The sequence below is a fragment of the Netta rufina genome (genome assembly GCF_964035555.1).
Source record: "Netta rufina genome assembly, chromosome: 1".
Lineage (NCBI taxonomy): Eukaryota > Metazoa > Chordata > Aves > Anseriformes > Anatidae > Netta > Netta rufina.
The window spans coordinates 206,509,364-206,537,170 of NC_140123.1; the positions used below are offsets into that span (position 1 = coordinate 206,509,364).

A 27,807-nucleotide genomic window follows, 5' to 3' on the forward strand; every position below is an offset into this window, starting at 1 on the left:
CCCTGAGGCAGCCATCCACCTCTTTACAGCTCCTTGGTATTGTCCCTAAGGCTGCGTCTGCAGAAGCTGTCCTTCCAATGGCACCTTGCACAGCCGGCCCTGGTCTCTCCCATGGAACACCTTTGCAAACCTCAGTGCTGTCAGGCAGGGGAATACACTGGCGTCAGCCTTTCCCTGTGCAACAGTTCACACCAATTCTGCTAAAAGAGCATCTCTTGGCCCAGACGGGATGATGCGCATCCCCCGTGAATGTGTCTGATGTCTGTGCTGGCAGACACAAGTCATGTGGGATTCTTCCACCATTATGACCAAGCCCCCATGCAGGCATGCATGTCAGCACCAGGTACCCCCTCTGGAGCAGCTGCTCCCACTGCCCAGTGGCACTGGCACAGTGGCAGCCACTGGGCACCACATTGCCACAGCAGGACAGAGCTGGGCTGCTTGGAGGCATACAGAGGGCTCAGTCAGGGGTTGCTGCTGCAGGAAGGAGAAGAGACACGTGGGAAGGGGGCTGTGCTCCCTGCGGTGGGGCGCTTCCCTGCCAGCCCCACGGCGTGGTGACAAATCCCTCCAGGCAGACACCCTTCCTCTGCTCATACTGCCAGATGCGTACATTTTCCTTGCATGCAAATAGAAGTGGCAGAGGTTTGGGGAATGGTCTGCAGCATTGATCATTTTTACTGTAAATTTTTACTGTAATCTTCCAACAATTTGTGGGGTTTTTCTTCACCTAAGATTTCATATCCACTTTTCTTGGAAATGCTGACAAATAACTTTGGACATTCATTTAGAACTGGGCATCTTCAGCACACTGGGTGTCTGGTCACAATGCTTCTGGGAATAGGAACACAGCTCAACAGCTGGAGACAGCAGGAAGACTTTTTTGGGGCTGATCCACAAAGAACTATACATTAAAAATGAAGCTAATCTCAGAATTTTCCATCAACCCAGATTTTAATAAAAATAATCTCCCTTGGAGATAGCTGTAATATAAAGCTCCAATACCGCTTCTCATACTGTGGCCCATGCTTTCTTACCAGTAACCGTGAATTATGGCTCAATTATGTTCACTTTGCCCTCTAAGCACAGGCAAGGAGAGAGGGAAGGCTGCCCTCTTGTCTTCTTTCCAAAAGTAGACAGTGCAAGCTTGTGCCTGTTCCTGAGTTCCTCATCACATGCCCAAGCAGGATCATGCTCCTAACGCAGGGTGCTCTGCAAGCACTTTACCTCTGAGGATCCATGAAATCTGCCCTGCGCTGTGTCCGATGTGAACAAACCCTCAGCTCCCAGCATGAAGCTGTGGCTGAACCTTCAAGCTGCAAAACCTCTGGCAACTACAAGTGTGCAACTGTTCAGGGGACAGAGCTCAGAAAGAAAAAAGAAATCCCTACTTTGACAGTTTAGTCCAAGCTAAATGTACCTGTTGTATCCTCAGTGACTTGCTTGCTCCAAGTTTTCCTTCACGCATTTCACTAGAATGTACATAGGCCCCATAGCCTTCCAGCCCATTGAGTCTCCTTGCCTCGAGCCCCAGCCCCAGCAGCCCCACCACGCCTCCCAGCATCAGCCCATGGGCCATGGTAGCTGCTCCTTCTCCAGGCACATTCTGCCCAGAAAGCAAAGATGTGGGAAAGGGAGCCAGCAAAGCAGCAGTTGCCAAACAGACCAAAGGCAGAGACATAGCAAGAAAGGAGTTTTTCTCTTGTTAAGCAGAAGAAGCAACAGTGAGAACATTTCTACTTCTGCCAGTGCAGCTGGTCTGTGAGCAGGGTGCGGCTCATGCTGTGTCAAGCCCCTTGCTAAAACCTGTCCCAGCCCCTCAGGCTGCAGTGCTTGCACCTCCCCACCTCCAGCCTTGCTTCAGCAGCAAAGGCTTTCACAGCCTATCTGTGGGGAGCTGGGAAAGGAGTAGCCAGATAAATAATCTTGCCTTCCACAAAGCTGTCTTTGGTGTTGGACAGGAACGGGAAGGAGCATCACCAAATTATCCAAGGGTGTAGGAGACCCCAGAGTGATCCTAATATGCAAGAATGAAATCTCTCCACTGTGAAACATCTCCACCATCACTGTTTCTTTGCCTCTGGGGAGGAGCTGTGACTCTTTGCCTCAGCTCTTGCACTGATGATGCTTAACACTGCTTTTGGCACCAGCTCTTTAATGGTGAAGGGCGCATCCTAAACCTTTGGGTAAAGCAACCACTATTGACCCATTTTACAAAAAAGCTCTCTGATAGCTAAAGAGCATCAGTGAAGACAGGAATGAGATGTGGATGCCCAGTTCCAGTAAAACATTTCACCCACGCCCCAACATCCTCCCATGGTGAAATGGAATAAATGGGTGTCACAGTGACCAGTGATGCTCAGTACTAAGAGATCCAGTCACCTGCCTTGTCCTCTCCTCCTCATTGCTGTGCAGTAATGGCATTGTTACACGAGGACTGCTAGTGCATCAGCCCACAGCTGTGCTGGGATGCCACCAGCACCATTCCCACCTGTAAGTCCCATTCTGACTGAAGGGAAGGACTCAAACTCAGAATGTAGGGTACAAGGTGGAGGCAGGTGTCTTGCTAGTAACTTCAGTGTTTAAACCTTTTCTGAACAACTCTGGAAGATGCAGTTAACTGGAGAGGAAGACTGGATCTGAGCAGCAGCCACTGGCATGGCAGAGATAGTTGGGGAGCACCAGGGATGCCACTGGCTCTGCTGAGCTGCCCTGCAAGCGATGGGACAAGGGTACTCACCTTGTGCCTGCCCAACTCTGCATGGCCCATATCCTTCTCCAGACACTGCAGCAGAGGTTTGGACACCCATGGCACAGGGGCTGTCATAGGGGGAGCCAGCCCAGCTACCGCAGCACCCACCAGCCCTCACCACACTTGCGCTAGCCATGCCTGCCACTGAGGACAAAACACAGGATGAAGGCTTTGCACCATAGCCAGCTGGCTTCACAAGAGCAAGGGGCCTGCACTTACCCGGCCACACAGCCTGGCATGCCCCTTTGCTCCTAGAGAAGGCTCCCCTTTCCCCACTGCCCTCCATCAGGGCCGTGAAATGTTTGCAGAACAAGATACAGGGAATGCTTACTGCTTCCCTGCTGATAGAAGGGCTGAGTTCGTAGCTCCAGTGAACGGATGCATATTTACATGGCTTTCTTTAAATCAAGTTTCAAGAGTTTTATGCAAATAAATTGCATTTACTCAAAACAACTCATCAAATAATTCACCCACAGTGTACCAAAGGGTGTTGCACAACACTCGGCAGCTAAATTTCCCAGCCCCCAAAATAACCAACCACAGCCACAGACACAAAGCAGTGACCCAAAGCTCTCCTGCTTCAGGCAAAAATCTCCCTCCACACACATAATAAAGTAAAGTAGATTGATTTAAGTCAAAGTGATCACCGATTTTAACCATGATAAATCAGCTGGCAGAAAATCTGGTTATAAATAAATGAGTCTGATGTTGTTCTGCATTTTGTCCTTAGCCATTTTCCTAAAGAAAAGCTGAGTCAGATCAATTCATAGCCATTACATTAGATTAATTTGCGATTTAATATAGACTTTACAACCAGAAGTGCTTCTTCCTAAGTAGATACATGGTAACTCTATGCATCTATTTAAGCAATTACAATGTAAAGTATACATTCTTTTTTTTTTTTTTTTTTAATTTTATCCTAATATTTTAGAAAAGAGTGAGAAGCATTTTTCTTACTTAATAGAGGATGAGTAATTTTTTACTTGTGATTTAAATCAAAGTGGCCTATGGTAAAAACTGACAATAAAATATTCATTTAGCATTTTAAAATATTTCTGAGTACTAGCAAATTAAATAAGCTACCCTATACTACCTGTAGCGGATTCATTGGAAATGCCAGAAAGTAACCAAAATATCCCTTGCACTTACAAACAATGGCCATAAAAAGGGACTTTTATCTGTAGTTACTTAAATGAACTGTTTCTTCACATTCATCAAGATCTCAGTGCTGGTAGGTCTCACCCCCTTGAAAGGGACTTTTATTTCTGGATTAGAGGAAAAAAGCAAGTTCTCCTCTGGTTGCTAAACCTCCACCTGGTTCCTCACTTTTGGATCTGCTCCCATGTGAACTGATCCAGCTGCATGAGCCGGGAGGAATAAAACATGGTCACTGATTTATGGTTAAGGTTGGTTTAGTAAGTAAACTAGTTTCATACGCTCAGCTAAGGACTTCTCTGAGAACCCTCCTTTGATGTGCACTGGCTGACAGCCCTGTGGGTCGGGAACCTCGCTTGGGGACTGTCTAGCTGCAGCCACCAGAGGAGACTGTCCCGCAGCCTGTCCCTGTGGGCAGGCAAAGTCTGGCTGCTGGCTTCCCTTGCAGCAGCACAGCCAGCAGTCCCCACTTCAGGCTCTGCTGACCCCATCCCAGGTCCACTTCTCCCCTTCCCATTACACCCAGGCACCACCGTACTGGACGTCCCAATGGGCAAAGTAGGGGCGGCCCCACAGGACAGGGACCTGCACTCTGCCCTGCTTCCCGTGCAGGCTCCAAGGTCAGCTCCAGCAGCCCGGGCCAACGGGTTTAGTATTAACTACTAAACTGCAGCCTGAAGCACAGTGCTCTTGCTGAGGTATGCAACCCATATTAATGATTGTACAACATTGGCCACCACCTGTCTGCTCCCCATTCCCCTTGGTGCCTGGAGAAAACTGGCACATCCCAAGGGAGCAGGTGGGCTCCTTGTCTCACACAAGCACTGCACTGGAAGATGTGCTGGCCAGCTGCGATGCCATAGCAAACCCCAAGCTACTCAGCATGGTATAACAGAACACTGGACAAAACCTTATGGTTTGTTACACTGATAATCCCAGTCCACTCTGCAAATCCTACCGTCTGGATACTAGCAGAATGCTGTCATGTTTGTGTTAGGAAAATAAATGCAAAAAAAAAGCTACAAGGAGATTTCAAAATATGTCATGTTTGGTGCAGCATTCAGCAGCATACAGTGAGTGAAGCATAGGGCTGCAGAGTGAATAAGAAAGATTAATAAAAGCTGAACAGCTGTCTCATTCATTGAGCACTATTAATCCGATCTGAAAGAAGCTGGGTTCCTATGGAAAACAATGTGCAGCTTGTAATCAAAAAGCATCTCAAAGCATGTGTATAAGTGGTTTGATTCTTCCATAAAAGGGTTGAAAATCCAATATGACTATTGACATCTAGAGATTTTTACAACAGCAGAAAGCAGATGCTTTGGCCAAGGATCAAAGTTTTAAGTGCAGGTTTAGGCCATTCAGGAGGTCACTTCCTGACCTCCAGATCTTCCCTTTGCAACATCAAAATTCAGCTTTTTTTTTTTTTTTTTTTTCCTGCACTGCTCACATAGCCAAGATGGAGCAAGGAAACAAGAATTTTTGGGTGCTGCACGGTATTGGGAGAGGAGTGAGAAGCGAGGCACAGGGCAGAGGAGATGAGCTTGTGAGCCCAGGAGCCAGGGGCTGGCATGGTCACATTGCATGGCTGGTGGCCACGCTCCTGCCCAGGGCCACCTACACTCTCACCCCTCTGGCAGGAGCAGATGCAGTGCCAGCCCTGCTTTCCTTGCCCTCTCTTCCTCTCCTTCTCCATCTCTGACAATCAGCTGCCGAAAGCAGCCAATGCACAGACCATCTCCACCAGCTCCACACCACAAAGAAAACCGCAGCAAAGGGCTCCTGTGAGGCCTTGGGACACACGAGATGAATCCTCAGCCCTTCAGGGGATGGGAGTTGTCCCTTTCAGGTCAAGAAAGACCTTTTCATTATTTCAGTTAAAAATGACCTGGGAGAATCTACAATGCTCAAACCTGATTTTGTGCTTTTTATCCCTGCTTTGTGACAGCAAGTAAGGACCTAAATAGAGTGTGGTGTGGGTGGGTATATATTTAAATAGCTAATTAGCACACGGCCGATGCCATCCGTGCTGCCAAGAGCTCACACGGCGTTGCTGGTGCTGCACAGCCGGCATGAAGACCTGAGCACAGCCGCACGCATCCTGGCCCCCAGACCTGCCCCATAGCTCTGGGCAGCAAAAGTGACTGTGGGGCTAGAAGGAGCTGTCGCTGTTTCTGACAGTGGCAATACACCAGACCCAACTGAACACTACCCAGAAGACAGAGAAGGGACTTTCTGCACCAAGGACACAGTTTGCAGACTTGTCAAAGTCAAAAATGCTGCTGCCATCTCCTCCCTCGGCTCCAATAGTGCACATGGACCTGACGATGGAAATCTGCTGCAGGCTAGAGCCAGTGGAGGAAGAATGTTATTTTAACCTACAGCAGCTCCTTCATCTGGTTTTAACATGATTTAAAAAGGGAAAGAAAGAGAGTTCCCAGCACACAATGAAGAAGAAAAACCCTTGGAAATCTCCAGGTGGAAGCCTCATCAGCTGAACACTGCCATTCCTCCAGATTTTTCTGAGCTATTTCAATAAGCTTCAGCGCTCTGATAGTTAGCCACTTCCTAAGTACCACTCTTCTGCAAGCGGCTCTTATCTCTACATATACATTTTTTATGTGATGTGCTGAGCTGTGATTCCTTGGAACAAGTTTTCCCTGCTTCCAGTGAAAATGTAAATGGTGAGGCACTGTAACAGGCTGCCCAGAGAAGTTGTGGATGCCCCATCCCTGGAGGTGTTCAAGACCAGGTTGGACAAGGCCCTGGGCAACCTGATCTGGTGGATGGCATCCCTGCCTACGGCAGGGGGGCTAGAACTAGATGATCTTTAAGGTCCCTTCCAATCCAAGATGTTCTACAGTTCTATGGTTGTGGAAAACCTGTGCCTTTTCGCATTGTAAGGACAACAATGGTAGCAACTGGACATACAGGGGGTAGCCAGCACTGCCCACTGGCAGCAGCAGAACACACTTTCCCGCAGGATGTACCCAGGCACCTTCCAACAACCAGCACCAGTGCACACCACAGACAGATGGGACTTGGATGACTGCTGGAGGACTTCTGCACTTTTCAAGGATTATTTCTGTATTATGGGCCCCCAGAGGAGGTTGGCACTTACATCCAAAGCACTCCTACCACAATACTAGGGCAATCAGTATGGTTTTTAAACATGTTTTAATGATACAGACCTGCAATTCACATCTATTTCAGGAAAAAAGAAAAAAAAATCAGCTTGAGCATGCTTCTGTCTCGTTAAAAAATAGATTATAATCTCATAAATCTTGTAGGTGTTTTGGATAATTTTATCCTGGGTCTCCACCACTCTCTCCCACAGAGCAATACGCAGCCAAAAGCTGAGTTGAAATGGCTGTTCCTGGAGTATAAGCAGCCACAGGATGAATGCAGGAGCAAGCAGATGAGGAGGAGAAGCTCTACCAATTTTAAAAGATCCTCAGGGCCTTGCACATCAGCCTCCTCATTGCTTTGCCCATGCTTACACCCCCTGCCAATGCAAGGGCCAGCACCCGTGTGCACCAGCAGCTCACAAAGAGCAGGGTTAAAGAAGGAAGGGAGCTCTCCTGGTTATCAAACTCCAAATAAATTACTATCTCAGGAATCATCACAAAACATATCAGTTCCCTGCCCATATGAAGTGGGTCCATGGGGTGAAGCACCATCACAGCACGGACCACGAGCATGTGGAACTCCATGCCAGACACTGCTGCAACCTGCACGCTGTACCACTCTCACGCTGTACCACCCCACCACAGCTGAGCAGGAAGCGGGACAGCACCTGGAGGTGTGCACTGGGACAGCAAATGCTGGGGTTGTCTTCATCCCCTCGACAGCACACGGAACCAGGGCAGCAGCCATACACTCCTGTGGGTCTAATAAGCCCCATTGGGTTGCAGCACCCTGCTTGCCCCTGCCCACCCACTCCATGCTGTGAGCATGGCTGCTCCCCCTCGGGCAGGGCTGCTCCCCAGTCACAGCCCCACAGAGGAATAGCACTCAACAGGCAGCTGGCAACATCCTGAGCATCCCAACAAGTGTCAGACCACCAGGAGATGGTCTCTGGTGCTGGCAAGGACAGTAGCACTTGCTAGCCAAGCTGTCCACTGGCATTCACTGCATGTGGACTGTGTTGGCTCTGCCACCTCGTGAGCACAGCACCATGCAGTCCTTAATTACACCACTGCACACTGTTGCTCAAAGACTGCACCACCAACCAGGCAGTTCTTCCTTCTCCTTGGATGTGGCTGAAGCCTTTTGCATTTTCCTGTGCAGCAGCAGCTGATGGTGAGGAAGGATTCTTTCCAACTGAGTGGTACCCTGGATGGATTCATATCACATTGCATATAGAGCAGATCTACCCAAGTCTGTACTTTAACTGCTATAGCCCTGGTTCTAGGAGTGCTTTGCAGGGGACTGGGATGCCCCAGAGCACAATGCCGCCCTAGACCCCTGCCAGCTTGGACCCAGGAAGCCTTTATTGTCCTGACAACACCTGACAACACACCAGGAGCAACATGGATTTAGGACAGTAGTTTATATAATGTACACATGCCAGCAGATTTTCACTATGATTTTCACTATTGGATTGGGGACTACGAGACTAACCCACAACAAGCGTTAAGAGTGGTTTCATTCATCCTTTATGTACCAATTTCTTCCACAAACTCAGCAGTTCTTCCTTCTGAACACCTGCAGCTGGCACCACATCACTTAGCATGTGGCACCTGCAGGTAGCTGCAGGGAATCGGCACAAGGAGGGAACACGCTTGTCCAGGACACTGGAGCAGGCTGCAGGCAGGTCTGCTGCTGTGCACACCAGCACAGCACTGCCATGGCCCCCACAGCCACTGCACACGAACTGCTGAATGTCCATCCATAGCTGTCATGCCAGTTTGGGGAAACTGGCCGCACCTCTTCACCTACCTCTCTTAGTCCAACCTGTGCCACAGGCAATCGCTAGGGGACATGGCATGCAGCAGTGGAGTGGTGGCAGTCCCTGGCTCAAATGTGTCCACTGGTATTTCCTGCATCCCCTGCCATCCCTCTGCTTTTCTTTTAGGAAGCAAGTGGCATATTCTACAGAAAAGGCCATTTATTTAAGACACAACAACCCTGCTTCGCAAACCACCTGGTCAGAACCAGTGTCCCTTGTCACATGGCCCCTCTGCAGTGTCCAGACCATAGCAAAGGTGCCCACAGCCCCTGCACCGCACCCTGCAGGGCTGCAGCAAACCTCCCTGCGGGCACAGGCAGGGCTGCACAGTCCCTTGCTGCTGTCGGGTGGTGGGTGGCTCAACCAGCCGCAGCTCAGGGCCACCACATCCCTGCCTCACCAGGCTGTGGAAACACAGCTGGTGATGCTTGCAGGATGGCCTGCATTCGCTCTCACATGCTCCTGGCACAGTGAATTCACATCAAACCTCAAACAAATGGCCCACCACACCACCTCTTCACAGTCTTCCTTCTTACCATCAGTCTTGGCTAAGCAGAAGTTCAGGAAAATGTCTCTCTCTTTTATAACAGGAAAATTTATCCCTTGGTTTCCCTTGGCTTAGCAGAAGAATCAATGTTTTGTGCAGTTTTTCAGGCTCTTCCCTCATTTGCATCAAGGAGATAACAAGCCAGAAAATATTATCCTGAGTATAGAGCAATTGCGAAGTGGGACCAGAGCAGAGCCTCCTCTGCAGCCATGGAGGAGAACGAGCAACTTCATTCCACAGAAAAGAGACACCTGTCCTGTCAAACAGCCTCTTACAAATGGAGCTGGGTGACACCACATCTCCAAGGCCACCTTCTGCTCTTTATTGTGGGACCTTTCCTCATCAGTCCCTGACATATCACAAAGCCCTGCATGAGGCATGAGCCCTCCTGCAGGACAGATGCCAGCACAGCAAGGACATGTCAGACCCTGCTGCCTGGGCACCTACAGGACTTCCTTCCACAGGGTATAGGTACTCAAGCATCTCACAGGCTATGCTTCAGCATGAGCCCCCGCATTAATTGTTCTTGCTACCTGCTGTCAGGCCAGTGACATGAGATAACCTGGATTCACTTGCCCCAGCGGTACCATCAGACTGGCCACCCCCATCACAGCTGCTGTGCCCAAAGCCTGCTTGCAGGATCATAGCACCCACAGCCCAGTGGGCGGAGGATCAGAAGCCAAGGTCCCATCATGGTGGACCCATCAGGAGGTGGGCAGGAGGGAGACATTTCTCAAAGAACTCAACCCCCAGCACAGGGGACCCTGAAACTCAAAGCTAGGAAGTCCTTTGGAAACTGCTAGTGGGAAGGGTGGGAAAGGGGCGAGGACACAAACCTGAAGCAACAAGATGCTCCCATCCTGCAGAACCTTCCCTTCCTGAGAAACTTGCCATGAGGGCCTCAGCTGCCACACAGAGAAGAACAGCGGATTGGAAATTTGAGGCACCATGAAAAATACCCAGCAAAGCAGCAAGCTGCCTGCCAGGGGCAGGACATAGGACCTTCCTGCAACACACAACATGGCCAAAGCTGCAGGGCACCATGCAGCTCCTGACCAGGGCACCGGGCATTCCCCAGAGCAGTAGCACTGGTGTCGGCAGTGCTGAGCACCATCCTCTCCCACATTCCCAGCAGCCCATCATCCTGACACTTGCAGGGCTGTCCCATATCCACAGAATTTGGGAAACTTGCAACTCCCTGTGGCATCTTTGCCCTTTAGAAAGCAGGGCCATTAGCAAACTCTGTCACTCAGCACATTGAGGGGTTTATTGTCTGTTTACAGCTCTAGCAGAGTTCTTCTCCTGCATGTCAGGGAATGCCACCAGCTTCTTCTGCACTGCAACAGGGGGAGTCTCCTTTTAGTAATTAAGATGTTCTCCCTTTCCATCCCAGTGCAGCTCCCCTGGTTTCTGTACTGCAGGAGGACCTTTCCCTCTGCCACATCACTACCTGCTCTCTGCAGCTGGTTGTGTCTGTGCAGAGTCAGAGAACATCTTGCAAAGTGTCCTGACTCTCCTGTCCCCCAAGGTCCATTTCTCCAGCTGTTTGTATGGTTATAGGGCAGCTTAACCTCTCTTCCTCAAGCCCAGAGCTAGTGCAGCTTGCTCAGACTATTTAACTTGAAGTGCTGACCCATCATTAGGAGTAAACAGCAATGTGCCTGAAGAGAGTACCTTTCCAGAGTGCCACCTCAGGTGGAGATTTGCACCTAACAATGGAAACCACTAACAGTGAATTCAAAGGTTTTCAGCCAAATAACGATTGTGATAGAGTTGCAAAGAAACCTAAAAGAGGATTGGAGATGAATCCAAGAAAGCTGGGAAGCTTGACTTGAAAAGTCAGCCACTTCACTGAAAAAAAGCCCACCTGTAGGCTCCATCCTTGACAAGAGATGTGAACTTTATAAAGTGTACTTTGTCTGGCTGAAGTACAATGGCAGCTAATGGAGTCTGACTTGATACTGAAAAGCTGTGCACTGAAGATCCTGAAAGAGACAATCCCCACCTTAGAGCAGAGCTTGTTATTGAAAAGCCCATGGCTCATCAGCCACAGGCTGTGGCTGCCACACCAGACCCCATGCCCAGAAGCTCCTTTGCGAGGTGGCTATGGGGTCACCTTGGAGTGTTCAGGCCTGGAGGTCAGTCAGCAAAGCCCCTTTGTCACACAAGCCTGCTGTCAGCACCATGGTCCTGCAGAGACCAGTGATCCCTGCTAGCATCCTATCCTTCTCATATTTGCCCTCTCCCGAGTAACCAAGGAAGGAAACCTCTCCTTTCTGGTTGATCCCCAATGCCCCATGGCTCAGTGTAACTCAGCCTCTGTAGAGGTCCAGGGAGGAGATGGAGGTCAGAGGAGGTCAGAAGTGGCCCCTTTATAGGGTCAGTCCTTGGCTGCCCCTCCCAGAGGTGCCACCAAAATCCTGTGTCCCATCCCAGCCTGCAGGACACCCTCCCCTCTCCTTACACCAAGCCCTGGTTTCTACATCCAGGCTGCAAGGTCCTTCAGGGATGCAGACACTGACCCCCTGCAAACCTACACAGGGCTGGTGCTAGCCTCCCTGCCAGCTGGCACCCAGGCCTGCAGGGAGGGCCGTGCCACAGTAGAGCCAGGCAGGCGGAACACAGCAAGTTGGGGAAGGACATCTGTGAGAAGACGCCTGCACCTCAGGTCTCATCTTCCTTTGCTGTAACATTGCCAGGGTACACAACATTGCTGCTGCACCCAGGTCAGGAACCGCCACTGACTGACCACATGCACCGCAGAGACCTGGAGAGAGGCCAAGCCAGGAGACAAAGCATGTGGCAATGCCCTCTCATGACCAGGAGGAGCGTGAGCTGCCGAGTGCCAGTGCAGCACCCTCCAACCATGGGGAGAAGTATGACCCAAATGGGACAGCAGCTGAGGAGGGGCTGTGGGGCCACTGCTGCTTTCCAGCTGGGAACAGCCATGAACCCTATAAAAGGGGAGGAGGTGACATAGAATGCACATAACTCCAGAGCACTTCTCTTGTGAGCTTCTTGGAGACACAAATCTCTCATTTTCCGCTCATCTCTTTTCACCATGATCAGCCCCGATGTGTTTGGATGTCACCTTGCAGGCAAGGACCAAGCCTGGAGAAACAATCACTGCAAGTGCCCAGATCAGACAGCTCATGCATGGGCATATGCAGGAGTGAAGGGAAGTGCAGGGCCAATCACTGGACACTATACAGCTTTTAGGGACACAGTGTTATGCCAACCAGGTCTTTCCTGCCCCTTTTCTTTTAAGTGAAGTTACCTCAGCTAGCCCAGAGGAGGAGCCTGCAAAGCAGGCAGTTTCTGTTTGGGATGGCAGCCCTCACCTGAGCTGTAAATGTAACAGCCTTTGACAGGGCCCTGATTGCCCTGACACCAGCCCGAGCACCAGCCCAGGGCTGGTGATGACATGGGAGCCATCTGCAGGGCACAGCAGGGGTGTCTGGTTGGCCTCACTGAGCCTGCAGGGTCGCACCTCCCCAGGGCAGTGCAGTGCAGGGCTGTCTCTGCTCTGCAGCAAGCCTGCCAGTTCATAGTCCAAACCGCATCCACTGCCTGCTGGGACAGTGGTGACACAGCACAGCCTCTGCCTCCCACCAAATCCATGAAACCCAGCGCTTGCAGCTCCATGGGTGGCAGCCCTGGCCAGGCACCTAGGGCAGGGCTGGTCAGGCGGCTGGCTCGTGAGCTCCTGGAGCTTGCACTGCCATGCTGGAGCACAGAGCTGTGCTGGCCAGGATGCCAGCACTGCATGTTGCCATCTGCACCCAGCAGGCCCTGCCCCATGTCCCTGTGAGGCTCCACCATCCCAGAGAGCAATGTCCCAAGCCCCCAGACCAAGACCCTGGCAGCACACAGGTGTCCTCAGGGGCTCCTGCTCTGCTGACTCCCATCCCCCTGCTCAGAAATGTTTTCTCTCATCAGCTCTCTGACAGACATCTGTCCCAATGGTAAGGGAAATCTGCGAGGGAAATTCCTACATGCAAATGTATACATGCAAAGATGCTCTGCTTTTTGTGAAATGACCCACTCCCTCCACAGCATCGGGTGATCTTGGGTCTGGCACAGCAGAGCTGCCTCGCCTTGGCACTGCAACCATCCCGATTGCACAGGAGGACTTGTAAGGAGCAAGGGGTAGAGTGCTATGGCATACCATCATACTGACTCCAGCATCATAGCTCTTTCCAACATACACACACACTCATAAAACAAAACAAGATGGGGAAGGGAAGTATGGAGCTGTGCCCAAGAAACAGAGAAGTGGAGAGGTGGATACCACTGCAAACTGCAGAGTGTGTCCTCACTGACAGTCCTCAGGCTCTGTCCCACGCTGCATCAACGAGGTCTGCGGTGAGGGCTGGAGCAACATGGGACCTGGGTCCTTGCATCTGCTAGGGAATGGGGGGGATGGAGCCAAAGTACTAAGTCCTGATGTGTCAGGGCTAACATGGTGGAGAAGGGAAGAGGCAAACTTCATGTCGCTGACAGCCTTGCTCACAGCTGCAGCAAGGCTGAGGAAGTAGCAAGCAGAGTGAAGCCCTCCCATAGCACAAGGGCTCTCCCCTCCAGAGCAGATTCGACACTACAAGCAGTGTGGCCTCACCTGCCTCTGCCACCCCTCAGTGCCTGTGAGCCTGTGCTGCCAAACGTGTCAGCAACTTGGCCCCAGCCACAGCACCACCATTCTCTCATGAGCTTCTTGGCCCCTGCCGCTGCCCCTCCAGCTCCAGGCAGGACCCCCCCACTGCTCTCCAAAAAGGGACTCTCCCCACCAAACAGGAGCAGTCTCACATCCCTTAGTAACCTGCACACACATGCAGCAATGCTCTGCTTGCCCCAGTCCCCTCTGCCTCCTTACCAGCCACAGCCTCATCCCCAAAGACATCCTTCTCCTGCCCACAGCACCTCATCCCTGAGCTCGGGCTCCCTGCACCTCCCAACCCATCCCTCCCCAGGCAAGCTACTGCTTTCTGCACAGCACCCTAATAAGCATCCTTCATCAGAGCCAGTGATATTGAAGTCCTTCAGTGAACTTTCTTCCTGCCCTGACCAGACTCAGCTTCCAAGCACTTGCCCCCAGGTGACCCCAACACCCTGGTCAGTCACAGCCAGCCCCCATGGCACGCTGCCTGCCAGACACCAAATGCACTGTGTGCCAACTACTGCCTGTGCCCCATGTGCTGCTCCACTTCACAGCCTCCCCAGCTGACATGCCACGATGCCCAGTGCCCTCCTGTGTCACACATCAGCTCCTGGCAGGCAACAGGCACATGTCCTGCCTGCGGCACCATCACCACTGCACCGTTGTCCCCACACTGGGGCACCCAGCACACACCACACTGCACTGCACCCAAGCTGGACACCTGAAACATGCTGCGGTCATGTCTACGTCCATTCGCCACTCGTGCACACTCACACCTGGCTTGCAGCCCCGCCGCACACGCACATTGCCCACACCGCTGGCTCACCAGCAGCCATCACCTTTCCCAGCACTGCGCTGCAGCTCCACGCTCCCGCGGTGCCCAGCCAGTAGCGGTGCCAGAGCCAGAGCTGGTTCTGGAGCTGGTGCCGGTACAGGTACCGGTGCCGGTGCTGAAGCCTCCCGCGCTGTGCCCCACTCTGCCCCCAGCCCCGGTGCCCCCATGCCCGGGCAGGCAGCACAGCGCAGCCTGGCCCCGCTGCGCTACCGGCCCCGGGCGCTCCGGAGCGCCCCGGCGGGGATGGGCCCCGAAAGGCAGCGCCGCAGTCCCGCCGCGGGACACCGGGAGCGGGGGCTCTGCGGGGCACCGGGAGCAGGGGCGGCGGGGAGCCGGGCCACGGGGAGCCGTCCTGCCGGAGCCGTGGCCGGCCAAGCCCCCGCCCGCGGCATAGCGAAGTTTGCCGGGCGGTGCCGGGCGGCGCCGGGGCGCGGAGGCGGCGGCTCTCGCCGGTGGGCGCTGGGCTGGGGGTCGGGGCCGGGCCGGGGCCGGGGCCGGTCGGGGCGCGGGTCGGGGCCGGGCGCGCACTCACCGTCTGCTGGAGGTCGGGGATGCCGATGCGGACGACGATGGCGCCGGGCGCGGGCTCCTCCATGCGCGCCGGGGCCGCCAGCTTGGGGGAGCGGGGCCCGCCGGGGCCCCGGACCGGGTCGAGCCGCGTCTCCTCCCGCAGGCCGGCGCCCGGCTCCCCGGCGGCGGCGCGGGGCTGTCGCTCCGGCGGCGGCGGCGGCTCTGGCGGCGGCGACTCCGGGCTCTCATGCTTGCTGCCGGCGGGGCTCAGAGGCATGCTCCGTGCGGCGCGGCGGGGCGGCCGGCACCGGCACCGGGGGCCCTGCGGGAGACAAGCGGTGAGCGCGGCCGGCGGGGACCGCGAGGGCACCCCCGGAGGGACCTCGCGCCCCCCCACCACCCATGGACCCTCCAGCAGAGCACATCCAACCTCCGCAAAGGGACCTTGTGGGTTCCCCGACAGGGATCCCAGAGGGGACCCCGTCACCAAACACAGGCACCCCATGCAGGGACCCCCACCCACCCTACACAAGGAGTCCCATCTCGAAGCCCTCCCTGGGGAACCAACCCCATCAATGCAGGAATCATGTGGGGACACCCCCAACAATAATCCTTGCGTCAGGGACCTTGCAGAAGTGCCCCAAGCTCCACACAGGCACCCCCTCGGGGACCTATTAAAGAACACTTGTACCGGGGAAACCCCAACCCACCACTCAGGAATCTTGCAGACACATCCCCACAGAGGTAGCTCCATTGCAGGGACCTCATGGGGACACCCCCCAACATAGATCTTCATGCCAAGGATCTTGCGTAAGACCACCCCCCACCCTAAATGGGAATCCCCATCTCATGGACCCTACAGAGATACCGCACCCCATGCAGGGATCCCCACAGGTGGCCTCCTCCCAGCAGGGGCCAACTACCACCACACACCCTGCCCAGGCCCCAGAATGCAGCACATTTGGAGGGCCTGCCTGGCTCGTTCCGCCAGGGGGGAGTCATGAGGGAGGCTGGACATCAGCAAAACAAGCAGGTGCAACTCATGGAGGGCTCAGCACTTTGCCCATCTCAGGGTTTTATCGGGAAAGGTCTTGGTTCTTGCCCTGCAAACTTCATCCTGCAGGTGCTTAAATGCTGCTCTCTCTGAGGTCTCCGAGACTCCTGCTCAGAGGCTGTCACCACCCATGATGTGGCTGTGCACACCCACCAACAGCCAGATTGGCCCTTGGGGTTCAGCCTCCAGCAGCATCTCCACCAGCTCATCAGGCAGTGAACAGGGGCCATCTGCCAGGGGCTCCCCAAACTGTATTTGGACAACAGGATTCTTGTGCTATTGCCCTTGTGCCAAGGTTTTGGGAGTGGGAGTATGGATGGCCAGTTCCCCCCCAGGAACCTGCCTCAGTCAGAGAAGCACGTGCACGTGGTGGAGCGGTGGCAGGCACAGCTACTGTTAGCTCCAGCTCACAGAGCACAGGCATGACTGGCCACTGCCCCAGGCTGCTATTTTTGCCAGTCCGCCTGCCAGTGAGAACTAGAGACAGGAGAACCCTGCCTGCCTGGCAGGTCAAGTCCTTGCTCCCAGGCAGGGACAGGCCAGTAACTGTCCTGCCAAGAGCAGATGGGATGCTGGGCTGAGCTCTGCAGGACTGTGCATGGGACTATGTCCGGTCCATCGCTGGCCAGGATTCAAAGCTTTAATCTACATGACAATCCTCAAACAGAAATAGCCCCCAAACCACTGAGAGCTGGAGAGATTTACGGTACGGCCTGGATCTGTCCAGGAAATGACTAATAGTGCTTCCTTCAGCCCTCTCACCCTGAGGCCAAGGGACTGCAACGAGGCAGGCATCAGGGAGAGCCTGACTCTTGACAGGGCAGCCTGGCCTCAAGCAACTCTCCCAGATGGAGCAGCATCTGCTGCAAATGTCCTGCACCAGTAGAGAAAGCAAGACAGGCAGAGAAGGCTGCATCTTCAGACCTGTGCAACTCCATGGGACTAACCCCAAAACTGAAATCATGGGTGGATGATGACAAACAAGAGCATCCCAGGAGCAACTGGCCAGTCTCTGAGCTCCTCCTTTCCTTCCCACACCTGCAGACCTGTGCAAGAGATCTGCAGGTCCTGACTGTGTGCTGCTGCCTGCCAGGACAAGGAGCAGAGGGTCAGCAGCTTCCCTTGCAGTCACAGCTCCCCTCACCCCTGGACTCCCAGTGTTGCCCTGGCATGTGTCAAGCCTGTGCACCTGCACGGGAGCACACAGTAACATATGTTTCAGTCATTCCTAGCCAGTCCCTTTCCAAGGTGTGACAACATGTTCTTGCCCAGCAGCACAGAAAGCCTAAAAAGTCACAAGGGGGACTGCCAGTGCAACCGCACCTCTCCTGCTGTGTGCTCCCTGGGGTCTGGGAACAGCACCCTGACAAGGAACTGGGGCAAGAGGGGGGGCTGGAGTGCTGGAAAGCACCTGTGCTCCCCATCTGGGGTCTGTCCAGGCCCTGGGTAAAGGCACATCATAACTGCAGAGCTTTGGAGAAAATGCCAGCACTGAGCAGAGCATGGGTCTGGGACAAAGGCTTTTCAGAGGAAAATAAGGGCTCCAGGCTAGGCTCTTCAGAGGGTCACAGGGGACAAGGTGGGGCTATCAAGGGGAGGAAGTGGATGAAATGGCCATGAGTCACAAGCAGCTGAGAAGCAAGCCCCAGCTGAGATCTCTGGCAGCTCAGAAGACAAAGGCATAAGAGCGGCCAGGAAGGGAGCAGGCAAAACTATCTGTGGAACAAAGGGCAGAGCAGGAAGCAGAGAAGCTAGAGCTGGGAAGCCAGCAGCTGTGGCTGCACATGGCAGAGGCACTGAGGAGCAGCTGGAGGCCAGGATTAGAAACCTACAACCGTGCAAGCATGGGTCCACAGCACTGCTCCTGGTTGGGCACCAGCAGCTCCACTCCTGTGCAGTGTCTCGGTCCTTGGGGAAAGCACCAGGGCCTGGCCTGTCCCCACACACATGCTGCCCAGCGCAGGGGACACGGCAGGTCCAGGAGATGCAGGGCATGGCTGGCCCTGGCAGAGCTCAGTGCCCTGCAGCACAAGTCCCAGGCAGGACAGGCACCAAGCAGCAGCAGGGATAGGGACTCCGCAGACTCATGGTGGAATTGGCACAACCCACAAACAGCCCAGAGACAGTGCCCAAGACTTTGATAGCTGTGGCAGGGGAAGTGGGGCTGGGGGACACCGGTCTGCACAGAGGAGGCTGTGCCACTTGCAGGGTCAGGATGGGCAAGCAGAGGGGCTGCATCAGGCATCCCTGTCCTGGGACTGCCCCTGAGGCCAGCGGCCAGCAGCCACCAGCAGGGCAGAGCATCATCAGATGCACGCAGGGGATGGATGGGCTCTGCCAGCAGCTCAGTGAGGCCTGAATGCAAACAAGGGCTGAACACAGAGCAAGCAGCTCCAGCTCGTGGTCCCTCAGTGGCAAATCTCCCTCCACCTGCCCTGCAGCAGTACTCATCTCAGCCAGTGCCTGTCGTTCGCTGCTATAGCTCTGTTCGATTATTGCTGTTCAATTATTTTATTTCTTTCCTCTTTTTCTGTCTTGTTATTTCAATAGAGGGAGAAATTAAATGCTCCAGATGGTAATTGTCAGGATTATTCTTGCCTTTTTTCCAATCTTCTGGTACCTCATTAGTTCCCAATGATGTTTCAGATACAACTGTGAATGACTGGAAAAATGTGTTGGCCACCCCCACCCCTGAACTCCATTACAGACTTGCAGAGTCATTCACATTCATTTTCTCTTATTAAACCAACTTCTCTGCCGAAAAAAAATAATAAAATCACTTATCTTGAAAAAAAGATACAAATTGAGTATCTTAGAAATTATAATCCAAAGAGTTTTATTCCAACACCAGGAAAAAATGATGAAAAATCATCAAAGAGAGTTATGAAATCTTTCAGGAAGATTTTATAGTGACAGGAACAAATCAGTAATGCTTCTGTCAAAGAAAGTCACGCCTCACCAGCATAGTAGAGCTTCCCACGTGTCACCAGGAGCACCAAAGATGGCGTTCAGAACAGAGCCTTTTATTTGGACTCCCAAATACTCTGCAACAGCCCTGACAAGAGGTTGTGAAGTACAGCTACCTTCACCTCTTTTCCTGAGAGGAACAGTGTTCCCTAATCACCAGCCCCTCTCCATCGCTCCCAATACCACAATCTGAAGTATCACCCCTGCCACCACTTACACATCCCACCACCGAGAACAACTATGCCACAGGGACTGTCCCAGGCCGTGCTGCTGAGCACCACTCTGACATTGTCACTGTTACTCCCCCAAGAGCTCTGGCCCTCTGCATCTCTGCATCACCCTTGCGCTCCAAGGAGGGCCCTGGAGAATGCCCAGCCTTGGCACAGCAGTGGGACCCAGCAAGGGCTGAAGAAAACAAGCAGCCTCAGGGCATGTGAAGGGCAGGAATGGGAAAACAGGGCACAGGACAGCAGGGGTGCAGCCCAGACTGCTCCTGGGATAGGGCAATGGGCTGCTCCAGTGGCACCTCCGGGGAGCCGGGCAGTTGCTGTCCCCCAGCCCAGCTGGCAGGGTGAGCAGTGGTTGCCAGAGGAGCCCAGGGAGGGCTGCAAAGACCCCTGCCCGCTGTCAGTCAGCACCAGGTCCTGCAGCCCAGGACAAGAGCCCAGCTCCCTGCAGGGCCACAGCTGCCCAGTGCTCGGCTGAGGGAGGGCTCTCCCTGTCCTCAGGGCTAGGGCTGGCACACACAGGCACCAGCTCTGAAACCCTCTTTCCAAACACCTTCCTCCAGGCCTCCTCTCACCCTCTCTCCTCTTCCTGGAAAGCTGTTTCAGACCTTTCATTGCTGTTATGGTTAGCAATGGCCTAATTTCTAGCCCACACAAGCATGGCTAGTTTACCCTATTCCTGCGTCAGCATTGTCTGCTAGCCTGCACAGCTCTTCTCCCCTCCTCTGTTTATGTAAGTATTTATATACATCACAGACAGCAATTAGAGCCACACTACAACTTTAGCCTGTTTGCAGGCTAAAAAAGTGCTGCTTATGCAGTCTCCTCTTGCATGGCAGACCCCTAACCCAGAGACACTGTGCTGCAGCACTTGGGACAATGGCAGATTCATGGGGGGCCCCAGCACATGTGGAGTCCCAGTCCCAGGGACTGCACCAGTCACTGGCTGGAGTCACGCTTAGGGACACCTCCAAAGGAGCCCTCTGCATGGCTCATGCCTTGCTGGGCTTCAAAACCGTTGTCACCTCTCCCCCCCCCCCCCAGCATCACAGAGAGGTCTCGGCTCCGGCCCAAGCAGCAGTCCCACAGATTCAAACAGTCTGCTAGGGAGCACAAGAAATGAAACCAGGGTAAAAACAGCTGACATCTCAACAGCACAAGTGCCACTTTCCTGGGGGAGATGGCAGGAGCAACAGCTCATGCAGCACCTCAGGGACTGGGGACTTCTTGGTGCTGGTCTATGGGAGAGACATGCACATTCCAACTCTGCCCCATGGCCACACACCAGGGCACAGGCTGTACCAGGTCCTGGTGCTCCAGGACCCCCATTGCAGCACGGGGTTTGTGAGTGAGGGCACCACCACTGCAAGTAGGAGCTAGGGGGAGACCCAGTGTCCTGCCAGGGGATCACTACTGGGTGGGTGTGGAGAGGAGCACACAGTGCTATCACTGCTGGGAGCACTGGGAAGAGGCCCCACGCCTTGGGGCTGTCACAGTTGCAGGGGAGAGCTTCTTGTAGAAGGCCCAACACGTACACACTTCAAGTTAGCACCCAGAAAGCTGCTCTAGGACAGGGCAGCACATCCACCCACCCGCACTGGGAACAGAGTACCAGGTCGATCCACACTCACCCTGCCCTGCCAGATCCATGGCACAGCCACAGAGCCCCAGGCTGTGCTCACCCCTCCAAAGCCTGCGGCTGGCACCAGCTCCAGCAGCCGCCACAGCTCCCCTGGCTCCGCTCCTGCAGCAGTACCAAGCCCAGTCCCGGCGCCTGGTGCAGGTGCTGTGCAAGCTCCTCGTCACCCCTTAGCCTCCCAGAGCTGGGGAGCCCAGGGTCACCTTTCAGAGTCCTACCCAGAGCCCAGCCCTCCCACACCACTGCAGCGAGTCAGCCCTCACCTCAAAGAATTGGGGAGCGTCCGCTTGCGCCTGGCTGGCGATGCCCATGGGACAAGCAGTGCCGTTCGCTCACACAAGCTAGTTACTGATTTACCAGGGGCGGCTGCAGCTGCAGCTGGAGCGTGCGGTCGATGGCTGCAAGCGCTGCGGAAGGCTTGGCCTCCACAGGGGGGATGGGGCCGGGGGTACAGCACTGCCTAACCCCGCTGCAGGGCTGAATGCAGCACATCGTGCAGGATGCTAGGGCTCCCACAAGCCACCCTGGGTTGGTCACCTGCCGCTGTGCCCAGGGCTGCAGAGCAGGGTCTGCCCAGATGCAGGGCACAGCAGTGCCAGAGCCGTCCTCATGGCTTGCCTGGGCACGGGCTGTTTGCCATGGCTCCGTCCCAGTCACGCATGACAGGCAGCACAAAGCTGCCTGCACCAGCCGAGCCTCGTCCTTCACCACTGCTGCCCATGTCCTCCAGCAATGACCCAAGCACCAGCATGCCCCATGTGGGCAGGGGCAGGCACTGGATGCAGCCCCATCCTCAGTCCATGCTGTGACAGGCTTGGCTGCATCCGCACCCACCCCATGCTGAGCTACAGCATGTGCAGGATCAGTGCCATGCAGGTGCTTTGTCCCAGCAGTGGCTTTGCACACCAGCCGGGAGGGCTGCCTGCTCCCCCTTCACTGGCAGGCAGGTCAAACAAAGTGGGGTGGCAAACCTAGTCGTGCTCCCTTGCTGGGTGCAGCTCCCATCTACCTCACTGGCAGAGCTGGCAGGGAGGTCAATACCATCACAGCCCCTCTGACCTGTTGCCACAGTCTCTAGCACAGCAGAGGATTGCTGGCCACCCTGCCCTCGCCTACTAGGACTTGATCTTCACCTGTACCCAGCAAAGGGGTGACAGTGCATCTAAGAGAGCTCTCATGGCATCTTCTGCACCAAGAGCAGATGGCCAGCCTGCACAAGACTGGGACAGCTACCAGAAGGAGCAGAGAGAGGTCTTCAGGGGCTGAGCAAGGGAGAGCGCCTGGCTGGGTGACAGGAGCAAAGGACTATGTGCTTGCAGTGGCCCCAGATGGAGCATTAAGATGCACAGATTTAATGAGAGAAGGGAGAGGGCAGAGGGGAGAGGGCATGGGGAGCAACGCTCATTGATCAGCCTGCCTACGGCCTGTGTCCTACAGGGCTCAATGGGTAATTCTACTGCCAATTGATTTTCCTTCTCTCAGCCTGCCAGGGTTACTGGGTCACTGGGAATGTGCAGATGATTAAAGGGCGACTCCCGCAACAACTGGGATTGGACCTACTGCACCAGTGCTGACTTTCCCAGGGCAATGGCAGTGTGGTGCAGACCCCAGTGAGGAGCAGAAAGAAAAGGAGCAGCATCTGGTACCAATAGAGTGCATGCACAGGAACACCGGAGCTCACCTGTGCCTCAGTGCCAAGCACAGGGCAGGGGAACCTCTGAACTGTCCTTACACAGTTGTGTGGGTGTTGGAGGCAGCTGCAGTGCCTGGGGAAGGCAATTCATGGGGGATCCCTTGTGCAGAGCCCTTGGGCAAGAGGCTTCAGTACCATGGCTTCCAAACATTGTCCCTAATAGCTGTCCTGCTGTCCCCTGCCACCCACCCATAAAAAGGGGTTTTAAAAACCTTTAAAAACCACCAAAACCTTTGTCCGTGCCTCTGTGTGGTCTCTGAAAACCAGGCTTTCATCAGGGGTACATGTCTCCAGGGTGTGCTGCTTTCACCCTTGCTACTTCCCCACCCTCTTTGAGCCAGCTAGGTCCAGGTCTGCCACAAGAGCAGCTAAACCTTAAGCAGTTTGAGGTTTAGAGCATCCCAGGCTCAATCCTTGGGCTCTGAACCATTGACAGCCCCAGGGAGAATGTCTCTCTCCAGGACTCCAGGTTCCCACAACAGCAGAAGGATGTAAGCAGCTACCCCAGCCATGGCCAGCACCACCAGGATAGAGCCCACGTGAGGACAGTTGCTTGAGCCCCTCCAGCCTGGCTCAGTCTGGGATAATACAGAGTGGAGAACCACCTCCCAGATGTGACCTCTCCCTCTCTGTCTGCTCTCCCCAAGCTTTTCCCCATCAGAGGAGATGGGGCCCGTCCCCACTGTTTCCTGTCCCACAGCCTCCTTCCATATCTGTCCCAGTTCCCAGCAAAGCATCAGGGGAGGCTGTCTTTCCTCCCTGGCTGCCCTCACCTTTTGCAGTGCAGCACCTGCTCAGTCAGCATCACAGGTGCAGTGTCCCAGCCTGTCTCTGTGGCACACATGGGGTGTTCCTGATCTAAGGGAGGGACAGAGCCGGAAGGAGGGCAGCAGTGGCTGAAGACCTCAAAGCCTGCAGAACCTACTGCCCTGTAATGCAGCTGGAATCTGCAGACTCTCTGTGCCATGAGGGCAACTCATGGGAGCTGGCACTGCTCACGCAGGGCACCAGGGATGCAGTGGCTGCTGCTCAAACAGGGAAGGTGTCCCCAGAGCCCCCTCCCCATTCAGGCTCTGCTCTAAGCCCATCCCAAGGGGGTGTCTCCTTCCCTGCTGGGCACAGAGCTGGGCATAGGCAGTACACAGCCAGTACAGCCTGGGCCCTCCAGGTCTGCAGAGCCCAACAGAGCCCCTGGTGTGTGAGAGTCGTCACAGAAAGGCACTTCTGGAGCTGGAGCCAGGCAACTGCTGCAGTGAGAACAGCCTCACCCAGAAACACCAGCATCCTGGGGGTTTTGCCCCCCCCCCCCATGCAGTAACTCCAAGCACCAGCGGTGCGTAGCCATAGGAACATCACTTAACACAGTCACCTTGGTAACCACAGCTACACGCTCTCACAAGCACGTGCAGGGCCCTGTGCACCCCGGTCGGGGTCCCTCGGTCCTGCACCCACACAGCAGCCTGCAGCCTGCCCAGCCTGCAGGTCACGCAGCCGCACAGCACCAGCAGGACCGGGGATGGACCTGTGTGCCAAGAGCCCCACTGGTGGCACTGCACCACTCTCACAATGATGGGAAATCACCCTCGCAACCAGAGAAGGGAGTCAGATCCCTTGCAGAACCCTCTGGACCAGTTTGGCCACAGATGCCTTTGCCTGGAGGTGTGCACTGGACAGAGCAGTGTCTCCTCCTGTCCCACAAGCAACCGAGCCTCCACCAGCTCCTCAGGCAGAGCCAAGAGCATAAGGACCAACCCCACACACCCAGCCCCCCAGTGCAGAAGAGGAAAATGCCTGGGTTGGATTCATGTGAGGACGCAGCTGAGAGGGACAAGACCCCAGTGCCTGACCCACCACAGACAGACTGTCAGAAAATGCAGCTGCTCCCTCCATCTTCCCACACCACCACTGGGCACAATTGCACATAAAAACAGCTCACAAAGGTGGTACAGCCCAAGGACAAGTAAATCTGAGTGTTGGGTCCCCACACCTAGCACCCTCATCTCAGCAAGCACCCCTGCATTCCTGCAGAGAGGGCAGCAGCACAGACCCACGGCTGTGCAGCCAGGCAAACACCCAGTTCCTGGGCACGTGGGCAATGCCATGGATCAGGCTGACCCAGCTCACCACTGAGCACTGCCCTGCCCTGCAGGCACAGATGTAGGGCTGCACAGACACCCCAGCTGCCCAGTACCTGTTGCAATCATGCACTCTTCCTCCACTCTCCTGGCTCCAGCTCAGGAGCAGCACAAGGCAGTGGAAAACAAGAAAACCAAGACCTTCCAGGAATTACACAATCCCTGAAGCAACCTGGACAGCCCCACGGCTAGCAGGACTGACCCACCCTCCCCTCACTGCCAGTAGGGAGGCCCATCACCATCCCCCTAGCCTAGCCCCAGCACAGCCCCACGCTGCACTGGCGCCCCACACTTGCCGGTGTCCTGCCCACCCCCACTGACACTCCAGCCCCAGTGGCAGATCACAGGGTGCAGGGCTGGAGGTGCTGCACCCATGTCTGGGATGGGGGATGTACCTGACCTGTTCCCAGGGACTCCGTGCTGCCCAGGTGCAGCTGCTATCCAGAGCCAGAGCCGGTGTCCGGGAGGATGCCACCCCAGAAAACCATCCTGCCTCTGCAGGAGCCCAACGTGCACACTGATCAGTCAGCCTGCACTCACTACTCGGCTTCTCCTGCTTAGCTCCGGTAATAGGATAACGTTGCCTCCACCTGTTTGTCTGGGACTGAGAAGCTAATCGCCTCCTTGGCATCCTCCCCTCCCCACACTCCTGCCTCCAGCCCCATCCCATCCTTCAGAGCAGTGCAGGGCAGAGCTGCTGCACTCACAGGAGCCAGCAGCAGCTGGCCAGGCAGCCATGCCAGGACAGATCCAGGCAGGACTGAGCCAGACTCCAGGCTCAACGGCAGCCTCCCTGCGTCCCCCAGGCACGGGCTCCTGCTGTAGCTAGGGAGGACAATTTGCTCATTTAGGGTTAGGAACAAAGCCCTGCAATGGGGTTTGCCTTGGCCGAGCCCAACTCCACAGGGCCCTGCTCCCACTGGAATAAGCAGCAGTGTTGCTGCTTAGCAAGGAGGAGGAATTTGGTCCAAATGAGAGTGCTGCCTTCTGGGGAGCAATCTGTTGGAAGTGTTCAGAAATGATGCTGCCACAGCATTCAGCTTTGGGCCCAGCAAGTTGCGGATGCACTCTTGGAGCAGGAAGGACTGACTTCATTGAACTCATAAGCCAGTAAAAGAACAGCTTGGAAAAATGTCCACCTTTCAATACAAACACGATTCAAGCCCACTGCACACACTTTAAGACTGCACCTGCCCTGCATAGGCAGCCAATGCTTAGGCAACTCACACAGACCTGCAGCTTTTCTGGAAAGCACCACTCAGGGCACAGCCACTCCTCAGCCTTGAGCCACCCAGCACAACGTGGCTCAGCACAGTGCTGAACAGCACTACACAGCACAGCACAGAAAGGCACAGCACAGCACGGCACAGTGCAGCACAGCACGTCACAGCACGACACAGCATGGCATGGCACAGCAACTCCCCTGTACGGAAGCACGTAGTGTGGCCCACGCAGCACAGCCCATGCAGCTCAGCCCACCCCTGCACGGAAACACGCAGCACAGCCCACGCAGCTCAGCCCACGCAGCACAGGCAGCCCTGCACAGGCAGCCTGAATTATCTGCAGGATTTACAAGGTGATGTTGTAGGGATCCTGGAATGAAGCTGCAGTCTGTGAAAGAGCCTGCTGAAGCCAGACCCATGCTCAGAAAAAGCACCTCAGTGTTCTTGTGCCTTAGCATTTTACTTTTCGTTTGTTTCATTCTCTGGTTTCCAAACCTTTACACTGAAGCCTACACATTGCAGGCTGCACGCCACAGCTCAGCCTCCCAAGTGCACAGGGCAAGGGGGCAGGGTGAGCCTGGCAATTCCTGAGCCCCAGCCCCACCGAGGTGTTCATGGGGCATGTGTGTGCACTGGAGTCCTGCAATACTCAGCTCACCCCTTCCCCAGGGCAGGACTTCTGGGATGTGTGCATGGCAAATATCTGCAGTGAATGGGGTTGGCAGGAAACAGGGGCAGAGCCGTGCTGGGCACTAAGAGACCCCATGGGAGAGGGGAGGGAGAAGGCTGCTCAGAGGAGCAAACAGCAGGGGCAGGGCAGAGACTAGGGCAGGAAATGGGGCCTCTTGCCAAGCAAAGAATGTTCAGCAGGCAGGGGAGAGAGTCAGCCCCAGACCATGAGCAAGTATTTGTCATTTGCTGTCTTCCATTCCTAAAGGACATCTCTCCCCTGCCTTGTCCCAGCTGGGTCTTACAGTTCAAGCTACATCTCCACCAGCCATGGGCTCTCCAGCACTCCTCCCTGTGCTTTCTCTAGTGCCTCCCTGCCCCTGGTGTAGCTCTGCCTGTCCTTATATACCTCTGTGCCAAGTTCTTGCCCTACCAGAGTCACAGTAAGCCACTGCTACTTCTCTTCCCTGCCCACATCCATTCAGTGCCCTGGGAGAAAGCATGCACCCCTGACTCTTGTCCTGGCATCCTGGGATAGGGGCACCCACCACTGCTTTCATTCTCCTAAGGGACAGGAGCTCTGGCACCCATAAGCGGTGGTGCTGCAGGTTAGCCGTGCACACATGGTGCTGGCTGGCCTCACACCATGGCTCTGCAGCCTCCCTCATGCCAGCCTGACAGCAGCCATGGAAGCAGCACCAAAAGCGTAAACTTCTCTGTGTGTCCAAAGAAAATGCCCTTCACAGCATGTTGCGTACTCAATCCCAGAGCTCCCACTGAGATCTTGCCCTGC

The 27,807-nt window shown here is 54.9% G+C and overlaps 1 protein-coding gene across 4 annotated transcripts in view; it reads right to left on the reverse strand.

Moving 5' to 3' along the window:
* The window catches only part of SHANK3 (SH3 and multiple ankyrin repeat domains 3), a 376,332-nt gene that overhangs the window by 339,471 nt on the left and 9,054 nt on the right, over nt 1-27,807 (reverse strand). For all 4 annotated transcript variants that reach the window (XM_084305956.1, XM_084305955.1, XM_084305957.1 and 1 more), the window contains exon 3: nt 15,430-15,729. In XM_084305956.1, the coding sequence (XP_084162082.1) occupies nt 15,430-15,684 (255 nt within the window). In that variant the 5' untranslated portion in view covers nt 15,685-15,729. The remainder of the gene's footprint in view (nt 1-15,429; nt 15,730-27,807) is intronic.